The sequence below is a fragment of the Thalassophryne amazonica genome, chromosome 6 (genome assembly GCF_902500255.1).
Source record: "Thalassophryne amazonica chromosome 6, fThaAma1.1, whole genome shotgun sequence".
Lineage (NCBI taxonomy): Eukaryota > Metazoa > Chordata > Actinopteri > Batrachoidiformes > Batrachoididae > Thalassophryne > Thalassophryne amazonica.
This window is the reverse complement of record NC_047108.1, coordinates 65,704,095-65,716,268: the sequence shown is the minus strand read 5'-3', so window position 1 is coordinate 65,716,268 and position 12,174 is coordinate 65,704,095. Positions and strand designations below refer to the sequence as shown.

At 41.0% G+C, this 12,174-nt stretch overlaps 1 protein-coding gene across 3 annotated transcripts in view; it reads left to right on the top strand.

Moving 5' to 3' along the window:
• Window positions 1-12,174, top strand: part of avpr2ab (arginine vasopressin receptor 2a, duplicate b) — an 89,813-nt gene that overhangs the window by 52,082 nt on the left and 25,557 nt on the right. For all 3 annotated transcript variants that reach the window (XM_034172359.1, XM_034172357.1, XM_034172358.1), the window contains one exon: window positions 7,702-8,087. In XM_034172359.1, the coding sequence (XP_034028250.1) occupies window positions 7,704-8,087 (384 nt within the window). In that variant the 5' untranslated portion in view covers window positions 7,702-7,703. The remainder of the gene's footprint in view (window positions 1-7,701; window positions 8,088-12,174) is intronic.

Genomic DNA, 12,174 nt, shown 5'->3' with positions numbered 1-12,174 from the left:
GGTAGTGCTGCTTGAAGTACCAGTGATGGAGGTAGTGCTGCTTGAAGTACCAGATATGGAGGTAGTGCTGCTTGAAGTACCAGTGATGGAGGTAGTGCTGCTTGAAGTACCAGATATGGAGGTAGTGCTGCTTGAAGTACCAGATATGGAGGTAGTGCTGCTTGAAGTACCAGATATGGAGGTAGTGCTGCTTGAAGTACCAGTGATGGAGGTAGTGCTGCTTGAAGTACCAGATATGGAGGTAGTGCTGCTTGAAGTACCAGATATGGAGGTAGTGCTGCTTGAAGTACCAGATATGGAGGTAGTGCTGCTTGAAGTACCAGTGATGGAGGTAGTGCTGCTTGAAGTACCAGATATGGAGGTAGTGCTGCTTGAAGTACCAGTGATGGAGGTAGTGCTGCTTGAAGTACCAGATATGGAGGTAGTGCTGGCTGAAGTACCAGATATGGAGGTAGTGCTGCTTGAAGTACCAGTGATGGAGGTAGTGCTGCTTGAAGTACCAGTGATGGAGGTAGTGCTGCTTGAAGTACCAGATATGGAGGTAGTGCTGCTTGAAGTACCAGATATGGAGGTAGTGCTGCTTGAAGTACCAGATATGGAGGTAGTGCTGCTTGAAGTACCAGTGATGGAGGTAGTGCTGCTTGAAGTACCAGTGATGGAGGTAGTGCTGTTTGTAATTCTTCAGTTGCCCCCTACCTGGCTGCCTATTAAAAATTGGCCAATCAGTTTTTTTTTTCTAAAGAGTTAATGTCTACGGAGTATTTGTGCTGAATATGCTGAAGATGCTGAAGACCTTTGCTCATGCTTGTCTGTGACATATGCATATTATGAATGATATTCACGTTTTGTGACACCCGCGTTCACGTTTTGGGAGATTTTTTTTTTTTTTGCATTTGTTGCACACATGAATGATGACATCAAGTGTGTTATGATTAAAGTTGTTTACTCATGGGTTCTGTAAAACACGGACATTTATATTGTGTTACAAAAATGAGCAGTTCTGTCCTGCTTCTAACTCTGCCGCCCAAAGTACTTCTTCGGCACTTGCAACAGAAGTGGAAGCCGCGCTCACCTAAGTAGCTACTCCCCCTAGTGTCATGGTTGGGCTTCTGCTCCATTTCTGTAATGCCCGACAACACAGGTCTAGAATATAACTGTAGCAGGATGAATGACAGAAAACAGAAAATAAACAAGATTATATAAACAAAAATAGGAAAATAGGGGGTAGCTTCTCCTTATCCATACACATTCACATTTTCCTTTTAACAGTTTGCGGATAACTTACGATTTGCAGCTAATTGACATTTTGGGGGATTAACACGCAGCCAGTGTGAAAGGCCTTTAAGGTCCTGGCAGAAAGGTGAGCTCCCAAAAACACTTCAGCCTAACTGTTTCAGGTCTTCGTGGCATTTGTTTTTATGATAACAGTAAACAGTTTATGAGTAGCTTATAATGTACGGTGACAAGACATACTCAGCCATAGAAAGGTGCAAGTGTATGTCCAATCTGCTGTAACAGATGAGTTTTTTGTCTCTAATTTGATATATTTTGAGTGACAAATCCACAAAAATAATCCTCTCTTCCCGTTTTCAACTTAAATATGACTCAAAAAAGTGGTCTGCTGTGAAAAAGGCTTGCTGGGTGGAGTTTTTTTTCTGGTGTCAGCAGCATGCAGCTGCATATGTGCCCTTCTCAATTAGAGCAATTTTAAAAAAGATATTCACGCCCAGAAAAAATGCAGTAGTCACAGAACCCTAAGCATCAGAAAAGACCCGTACAAAACCTTTCATCAGGATTGCAAAACCACTGGTCAACAAAGTGGAGAAACTCAAACTTACTATTAATATGCAAAAAAAAAAAAAAAAACATACAGGAAGTCATCTTTATGATTATTAAATGTGGCTCAACCCAGCAATTCTGAGAGAGGCTAGCACTGCACGCCATGCAGCAAACTACTAAGGAAAGAGCAGAGGATAACTTTGTATACGTATACAACCCCTGGCAAAAATTATGGAATCACCGGCGTCGGAGGATGTTCGTTCAGTTGTTTAATTTTGTAGAAAAAAAGCAGATCACAGACATGACACAAAACTAAAGTCATTTCAAATGGCAACTTTCTGGCTTTAAGATACACTATAAGAAATCAGGAAAAAAAGATTGTTGCAGTCAGTAACGGTTACTTTTTTAGACCAAGCAGAGGAAAAAAATATGGACTCACTCAATTCTGAGGAATAAATTATGGAATCACCCTGTAAATTTTCATCCCCAAAACTAACACCTGCATCAAATCACATCTGCTCGTTAGTCTACATCTAAAAAGGAGTGAACACACCTTGGAGAGCTGTTGCACCAAGTGGACTGACATGAATCATGGCTCCAACACGAGAGATGTCAATTGAAACAAAGGAGAGGATTATCAAACTCTTAAGAGGGTAAATCATCACGCAATGTTGCAAAAGATGTTGGTTGTTCACAGTCAGCTGTGTCTAAACTCTGGACCAAATACAAACAACATGGGAAGGTTGTTAAAGGCAAACATACTGGTAGACCAAGGAAGACATCAAAGCGTCAAGACAGAAAACTTAAAGCAATATGTCTCAAAATATGAAAATGCACAACAAAACAAATGAGGAATGAATGGGAGGAAACTGGAGTCAACGTCTGTGACTGAACTGTAAGAAACCGCCCTAAAGGAAATGGGATTTACATACAGAAAAGCTAAACGAAAGCCATCATTAACACCTAAACAGAAAAAAAACAAGGTTACAATGGGCTAAGGAAAAGCAATTGTGGACTGTGGATGACTGGATGAAAGTCATATTCAGTGATGAATCTCGAATCTGCATTGGGCAAGGTGATGATGCTGGAACTTTTGTTTGGTGCCGTTCCAATGAGATTTATAAAGATGACTGCCTGAAGAGAACATGTCAATTTCCACAGTCATTGATGATATGGGGCTGCATGTCAGGTAAAGGCACTGGGGAGATGGCTGTCATTACATCATCAATAAATGCACAAGTCTACGTTGATATTTTGGACAATTGAAAGGATGTTTGGGGATGATGAAATCATTTTTCAAGATGATAATGCATCTTGCCATAGAGCAAAAACTGTGAAAACATTCCTTGCAAAAAGACACATAGGGTCAATGTCAATCAGCAGATGTGATTTGATGCAGGTGTTAGTTTTGGGGATGAAAATTTACAGGGTGATTCCATAATTTATTCCTCAGAATTGAGTGAGTCCATATTTTTTTCCTCTGCTTGGTCTAAAAAAGTAACCGTTACTGACTGCCACAATCTTTTTTTCTTGATTTCTTATAGTGTTTCTTAAAGCCAGAAAGTTGCCATTTGAAATGACTTTAGTTTTGGGTCATGTCTGTGATCTGCTTTTTTTCTACAAAATTAAACAACTGAACGAACATCCTCCGACGCCGGTGATTCCATAATTTTTGCCAGGGGTTGTAAATAACTGGCACACAAGCATAAATGTAAGGTCAATACAGTTCTCTGAAATTTTTAATCAATAAAATGTCTCCCGTGATAATTAATTCTAAGCTCTAACAGGAACAAACATGCATGAGGAGTTGCAAAGGTTTTCAACCTTTAAACCTCACTGAAAAAATGTTAGCTGCCTTGAAGTTGGCTGAACTAAATTTAGTGGAACCTAACTTGGACCACTAATGTTTGTCAAAGTTAGCTGAAATGCTAATCTGCTACTAGGAATGAAAAAGTTAGCTTTGGTCAGAATCAGAATTGAATTTATTGCCAAGTAAGTTCTCACATGCAAGGAATTTGATCTGGTGTTGCTGGTTTATAAACAACAGTAAAAAGAAAAGGAAAGAAGAGCAATCAGAGATTTCTGATGTCTGCCAATCCAGTGTCGCAGACCGAACGGTCCCCAAAAAAATGGTCCCCCTTGATGACACGGTTCACGGATTATCACCTCGTTTCTGCTCAAACTGCACTCCAGTCATCATCTATCTCAGCGACAGATATCTGAAGTTTTTGTACAACAATCATTTCCACATAAATTCAGCATTATTTCATTATAAAAAGGCGGCGGAAGCGATCAGAGTGCCACGGCTAAACGAGCTGCTAGCTGAAGCATTCACGCAAGTCGGACATTTCAAAGCATCATGGAATTTTGCCTCATTTCTGATTAAAACTGACTTTAGAATGAGTTAAGAGGTTTTACCTTTATCATCCCATTAATCCATTTGATTGCTTTGGGTAGAGACACCGTCTCAGACGTGCTGCTGTGGTCTGAAATGACGCATGCGCAGATGCAAAAGGTGGATCAATTTTTAGGGGTGAACTGTTCAGTCTGCAACACTGGATCCAGATCGCCTCCAAAATGCAGTAGAGTCTTCCATGCCCTAATATCTATCTTTGGTGCAAATTTGGTGAGAATCCCTGAAATAGCTTTAAAGTAATCCTTCAAAGTCTATAGAAAAGGAAATCTTGATCCAGAATCCAGATCTGGAGCACTTCCAAAATTCAGTGGAGTCTTCCATGGTCTAATATCTATCTGTGGTGCAAATTTGGTGATAATCCGTGAAGTAGTTTTGACAGGGGCGTAGGTTTGCATATGGACCATAGGGACAAGTCACAACCAATATTTTGGGATGGCAAAATAGTCCCTACGAATATTTAGCATTTTTGTTTATATAACAAAATCATTCACTATTTTTTTTTCGAACTCGATACTATAATTTTAGTCGTCACGTTTTGTGTTTTCGATGTGCCAGAGTGACAGGGTTACCATGTTGCAATTTCATTAGCTCACGTTCTTCTCACATGGATGTAAACAAAGCGCATCTCGTGGCAGGCAGTGCTTAATTTGTAAAGTGGGAGGTCCCGGAGCGCAGAGGATGGGTGGCTCCGGTGCAGTGTTGCCAGATGTACGATAATTATCGTATTTGTACGATAGTTTTGCCCTCTGTACGATGTACGATCAATAATGGGAAAAAATCCAATATGTACGATAATTTCAGTTGGTTGCCCAAACACGCATCTTTCTCTGACACCCAAGAATCATTTTGCAGGCGTTGCACTCAGGCGGCATCAAAGACACACCACACACAGGGCTGCTGCAGGCTTTGGGCGACCGGGACAAAGTCATTTGAATGAGTTCCCATCCAATCTCTGCAGGACAGGACAGGAAGATTCCCCAACCAACAACATCTTTTTTTTTTTTTTCAAAACTGTATTTCAACAAATGCAATAACAAATGAACAAAATACAAGAGCAAAGAGATATACAAGAAAAATAAAAAAAAAGTTCAAGTTCCTTATGGAGGTGTTCAACAAAATCTGCACAAGTGGCCATGGCATCGGATGACGACAGCGACCTCAAGGTTGAATTCGACTCTTTCTAGTCTGGTAATTGACACGTTTGTGTTACTTCACAGTCTGGTAGTGCATTTGCGTTCTTTTTGTGCCATAGTTTCCCCCATTACTATAATTACTGTTTAAAAATGTGACATAAAATTCTTTGTAAATTAAAAAAACCCGCTAAAATAGCTACGTTGTATGCGTTTTGTTTGTGTACGATAATTTCTCCCAAAATACGATAATTTTGAGGTTTTGGTACGATAGTTTCATATTTCATATCTGGCAACACTGCTCCGGTGCAGAAAAACAAGAAGGGGGGGGGGGTTGCGAACAATGCTGTGCGCCACACTTAAAATAAACTGCACACCCACACAAACACGCACACACACCTTCACAAATGACACTAACACCCTGCCTTTTCCTCAAAAATTACTACATTTATGTTTGCTGTCTGTCTCTGTACTTTTCTGTCAGTTTTGCGCTCTTTTTCATACTTTTCCCTCGTTTCAAAAGTCACCGAACGCACTTTACCATAATATATGCAACATATAGCACACTGTTGGAAAGCACGGGTTCTTGGCTTGCTGTCAGTGTTGAAATTTTTCAGAGTGAGGGCTTACATGAGAACTTACGGTAACGAGAATCAGCGGCGCACTAGTGTGAAACTTCCGTGTTTTTCCTCTGCGTTATGACATCACAGGCTTACGTTTACCGTAATACACCATATATATCATTGGAAATCCCTTTTTTTTTGGCAAATTAGTTTGCCAGATACCTACAACTGCATTATTGATGAAGAGAATAGATTATACATCTTGTTTGCCAAAACTTTTTTTTTTGTTAGCTCCACAAGTATTTTTTTTGTTGTTGTCTTGTTCTCTCAGGTGTAGGCCTATAGAATAGATTCGTGATTTTGGGTGCAATTTAGTTATTTAAGCTATTTGTTTGTTTGCCTACACACTTAATATTGTAAATAAAGTGTTAAATTATTCAGCATTATGTCGTCATATGTTATGTATTATGCTGTACTTGTGCGTCTAATGGTATGAGTGGGTTAGGGGGTGGTGGTGGTGAGCAGGGGGGCCGGGGGGGTGTGTGGTATTGTCCCTACCAAAGCTGAGACCAAACCTACGCCCTTGAGTTTTGACATAATCCTTCAAAGTCTATATAAAGTGAAACTTGATCTAGAATCCAGATTGAGATCACCTCTAAAATTTAATGAAGTCTTCAGTGGCTTAATATGTATCTGTGTTGAAACGTTCATCAAAATCTGTGCAGTAGTTTTGACGTAATCCTGCTAACAGTAATACTTCAAAGCCCATGTAAAGTGAAACTTGATCCAGAATTGAGATCCAGATCCGGATCACCTCCAAAATTTAATGGAGTCCTCTCTGTTCTAACATCTATCTGTGGTGAAAATTTCGCCAAAATCTGCAGTAGTTTTGATGTAATCTTGCTAAAAGACAAACAGACAAACAAATAAATAAACGCTGATTATTTTATTACGTCCTTGACGGACGTAAAAATACTTCTGTAAGAAGTAATTGGTGCATAAACAACAATAAAAAGAAAAGGAAAAAATACTTCTGTAAGAAGTAATTGGTCAAATAGACAAAACTATGTTCACTATCAAATAAATATAACATAGTGGAATGGGGCTGTGCACGGATGATCAATCTGTATTTTGTGGGAGTGGAGGGTGCAGGGTAAATGGGGGTCTCTGGCATTATTTTCAAGTCTAGCTGTGGATAGTAGAGAAGCTTGAATCTTGGAGCTTCTGCGATTTGAAGCGAAACGTCCTCGCGTCAAGCAACCCAGTCCAGTCCAAGATTCAAGCTTCTCTACTATGGAAACCACCTGGACAACTGAGAGCCTACACAGAAATCTAGCTGTGGATGGAAAGAAGCTGTTTTTGTATCTTGAAGTTTTAGTCCTGATGGACCTCAGTCCTCTGACAGGGGGGAGGGTGACATATTGTTTCCTGAGTGAAAGGGATCGGCCACTATCTTCTTTGCTTGCCTCAGGGCCCTGAAGGTGTACAGGTCCTGTAGGGATGGCAGATTGCAGTCGATCACTTAATCTGCTGCGTGGATGATACACTTCAGTCTGCTCCAGTCCTTAGCAGTGGCAGCAGCGTACCAGACAGTGATGGAGGAGGAGATGATGGACTCAGTGATGGCAGTGTTGAAGTTCGCCATCATTGTTTTTGGCAGGTTGAACTTTGTTAGCTGCTGCAGAAAGTAATTAGCGAATTGTGAATTAGTGAACTGGTAATTAGGGACATGGGAGAACTGTTCCCACCACTGATGTGGGCACATTTAAAATTGCACAAACTGGCTTTCCAACAATAACACTTTGTCTTTCAGGAATGGAAAGCATCAGTGTGGAAACAGACTGGGATGGGTTAACCCTCTCCTCTCTGGCAGCTGCAGGAAGGAGCAACATCTCTCCCTCGCCCTTGTTCATTTCCAAGCTGAACCCCCTCAACAGTTCTCACAACGGAAGCTCATTTGTTGGGGCCTTCCCCAATATTGATTCTACCACCAACTCTCTCACTCTATCCCCGCCAAGGCAGAGGAATGAGGACCTGGCCCAGGCAGAAATTGCCGTGCTGGGGGTGATCTTGGCTCTTACCACCCTGGGAAATGGATTTGTGCTGTGGGTGCTGCTGAGAAGAAGGAAGCAAAACACAGCAATGCATGTGTTCATGGTCAATCTGTGTGTGGCTGACCTAGTGGTGGCGTTCTTTCAGGTTAGTACCTGGTTTTCCTGAGAGCATTGTAATTACTCAAAGTACAACAACATTGCGGTAAAGAACAGAATGAGAGGAAAACATTTAAGCCTGTTATTTCGCGGAACCTCACTGACCACTTTTTAAATGTTCTTGCACCCAAGCAGAGCGCATCGCATGTGGGGGTAAAGTTTTTTTGTCCTGTGTGTCGTCTGTCCATCTGTGTGTGAACAAAGTAACTCCAATTTTGGTCGAAATTGGCAAAATGGGGGGGTTGCGCCTACCCCAGTGACCATTGGTCAAGAGCTAGGGTGGACCCTAGACAGGCCACCATTCTATCGCAGGACGATATATAAAGACAGACAAACATATTTACCGTACACCTACTTTAAATTTACAGTTCCTAATTCACCAAGCCTGCATGTCTTTGGACATGGGAGGAAGCCAGAACAAACACAGGGAACTCATGTGGTAACCACTAAGCTATCTTGCTGCTCATTATTTGGGCAATGATGCATTTTTTTTGTTTTTATTTTGGCTGTGTGCACCAACACAGTGAAGTTGAAATTAAACAAACATGTGCTTGTAGTGTAGACTTTATGCTTTAATTTATGGGGTTCAACAAAATTATCACATTAACCATTTAGGAATTACAGCCATTTTTATACACAACCCCTAAATTTTAAGAGGCCATAACTAATTGGACAATCTAAATATAAAAAAATATTGTTGATACCAGTACTTCCCCTACAGGGGAACTAGTCCTAGGGTCCACTAGTCCTAGGTTACATTAGTCCTAGGGTCCACTAGTCCTGGTTAGGGTTAGGGGTGAACTTTAAAATCAGTTTAGAGTTGTAATATGCACCATCAAATAATATAAGGAGGTTAGGACCAGTGGACCCTAGGACCCATGGACCCTAGGACGAGTAGACCCCCCCCCCCCTTTACAGAAAGTTGTCTTTCAGTAAGTTAGAGGATGAATACAACAACATTCACAAGTCACTGAATATGTTTGAACTTCATTTATACCAATCATGAAGAAATATGAACAGTGTGGTACTGCAGCATGAGTAGGCAGTACTTGCTCAAAGACTGAGTGACCAGGTAAGTGGACAAATGAGAGAAGCCACCAAGATTATAACAATTCTGAAAGGGTTATAGGTGTCAGGAGGTGTGTTTGATCTGCTTTAATTTCTTGGTTGTAGTCTGTTTTTATGTGTAGGCTGTCTTCTTTTTTGTTTATCTCCTTGTTGGATGCTTTTCTGTTTGGGTCTCTCTGTCTCTTTTACAGGTGGGCGTGTCTGTCTCTCTCTCTCCCTGGTCACGCCCCCCTTTCCAGTGCTTTCCATGCTCACCTGTGTTCAATTTGCAGCTCGTCACTGGGGTGCATATATACAGCTCATTCTGCTTTGTTTCTTTGCCAGATTGATGCAGCCTGTGCCTTCTTTCCAGCTCTCGTTCATGTTCCATAGTCCTGCCTGCCTCAAACTGTTTTCGACCACCTGCCCGTTTGTTCCGACCGCGATAAAGCCTGATGTTAATAATTCTGCTGCTGTGTTTTCTGGACTGTCTACCCGTGTACCGACCACTGCTTGTCACTCCACTAAAGTTTGTCAACCAGAGCTGTGTTTGTGAGTCTTGCATTTGTGTCCAAACCAAACCTTCTGTCAATAGGCTTCTGTGGGTGTGAATGGAGAAACTGCCCATAGTGAAATTTTAGCCTGTTAGATCACCAGCTATACAGTTTCCTGTGTGGAACAGAGAATGAGTGCAATGTAAGAAAACAGACCAATTCTAGGCTAGAGCCTCCAGTTCTAGGCTAGAGATTCCCATGTGGCTTCTGTCAAAGCTCAAAAATGTCATCTCTTCTTTTTAGAAAATCCTTCTCACTCCTAAGCCAGGAAGCTGTATAACCTGTGATGCAACAGACAAAAATTGTTGTGTGTGTCTTTGTGGCTTCCCTCATGCATCTCCTTCTTTTGCAAGTTCACTCAGTTTTTGAGAGCTGCCCACAGTTTGTATTTCTTAACAATTCATGTAACTATAGATGTATTCAGTGGCTTGGAGAAAGGACAGATACTAAGTCCTATACAGACCCTGAGGCCCATTGTGCCATTTCTTATCCCTGGATTCCATAGTGTGATGCAGATAAGAGTCTGTGACTCCCTCTGGGTGGGACTGGGTATAAAAATGGGCGTAATTCCTAAATGGTTAATGCAATACTTTTGTTAAACCCCTGAACTGAAGCTAAAGGTTTACACTATAAACAAATCTCAAATGTTTCATTCTGATTCTATTACACAGATGCAAAATTACAAAAATTATGTTAGACTGTCCATCTACTTATGGACTTAACTGTATTTATATCATTGAATTATTGAAACGATCTTTATAACTTTTTAACATCACAAAAACAACTGGGTCAAACACTTCTGACAAGAGTACAAAAAGGTGCATCACCAAAATGATATTGCAGTGCTATTGCATTGTTACTGCAAACTGCTGCAAGTCAGGTTTATTTATAACCAAAGACAGGATCTAATTTGTACCCCACAGGACATGACAGGATCAACTCCCATGAGTTCAGAGCAGACTGAAATAGCCATAGTAGGATTTTAATATGAAGGATCATAAAGAAGAGCACTCACTGGAGTGCATACCCAAGGCCCAAAACACCTTGTCTTGCAGTGTCATGGGAACTTAAATCTGGATAATCTTAAAATAAAATCAGTTGCTCCTAGTCTAAACATTTAACCCTACAAATAAATCACAAAACTACTGTAAAGGGTACTCAGAGAGTGCATTCTTCTGTTAAGGCCCCAGAGTCCTCTGTTGTTTTATATATATATATATATATATATATATATATATATATATATATATATATATATATATATATATATATATATATATATATATATATATATATATATATATATTTATGTATATATATATATATGTATATATATATACTCAGAGAGTGCATTCTTCTGTTAAGGCCCCAGAGTCCTTATTTATTTATATATATATATATATATATAAATAAGGACTCTATATACTCAACAAAAATATAAACGCAACACTTTTGGTTTTGCTCCCATTTTGTATGAGATGAACTCAAAGATCTAAAACGTTTTCCACATACACAATATCACCATTTCCCTCAAATATTGTTCACAAACCAGTCTAAATCTGTGATAGTGAGCACTTCTCCTTTGCTGAGATAATCCATCCCACCTCACAGGTGTGCCATATCAAGATGCTGATTAGACACCATGATTAGTGCACAGGTGTGCCTTAGACTGCCCACAATAAAAGGCCACTCTGAAAGGTGCAGTTTTATCACACAGCACAATGCCACAGATGTCGCAAGATTTGAGGGAGTGTGCAATTGGCATGCTGACAGCAGGAATGTCAACCAGAGCTGTTGCTCGTGTATTGAATGTTCATTTCTCTACCATAAGCCGTCTCCAAAGGCGTTTCAGAGAATTTGGCACTACATCCAACCAGCCTCACAACCGCAGACCACGTGTAACCACATCAGCCCAGGACCTCCACATCCAGCATGTTCACCTCCAAGATCGTCTGAGACCAGCCACTCGGACAGGTGCTGAAACAATCGGTTTGCATAACCAAAGAATTTCTGCACAAACTGTCAGAAACCGTCTCAGGGAAGCTCATCTGCATGCTCGTTGTCCTCATCGGGGTCTCGACCTGACTCCAGTTCATCGTCGTAACCGACTTGAGTGGGCAAATGCTCACATTCGCTGGCGTTTGGCACGTTGGAGAGGTGTTCTCTTCACGGATGAATCCCGGTTCACACTGTTCAGGGCAGATGGCAGACAGCATGTGTGGCGTTGTGTGGGTGAGCGGTTTTCTGATGTCAATGTTGTGGATCGAGTGGCCCATGGTGGTGGTGGGGTTATGGTATGGGCAGGCGTCTGTTATGGATGAAGAACACAGGTGCATTTTATTGATGGCATTTTGAATGCACAGAGATACCGTGACGAGATCCTGAGGCCCATTGTTGTGCCATACATCCAAGAACATCACCTCATGTTGCAGCAGGATAATGCACGGCCCCATGTTGCAAGGATCAGCCATTGAA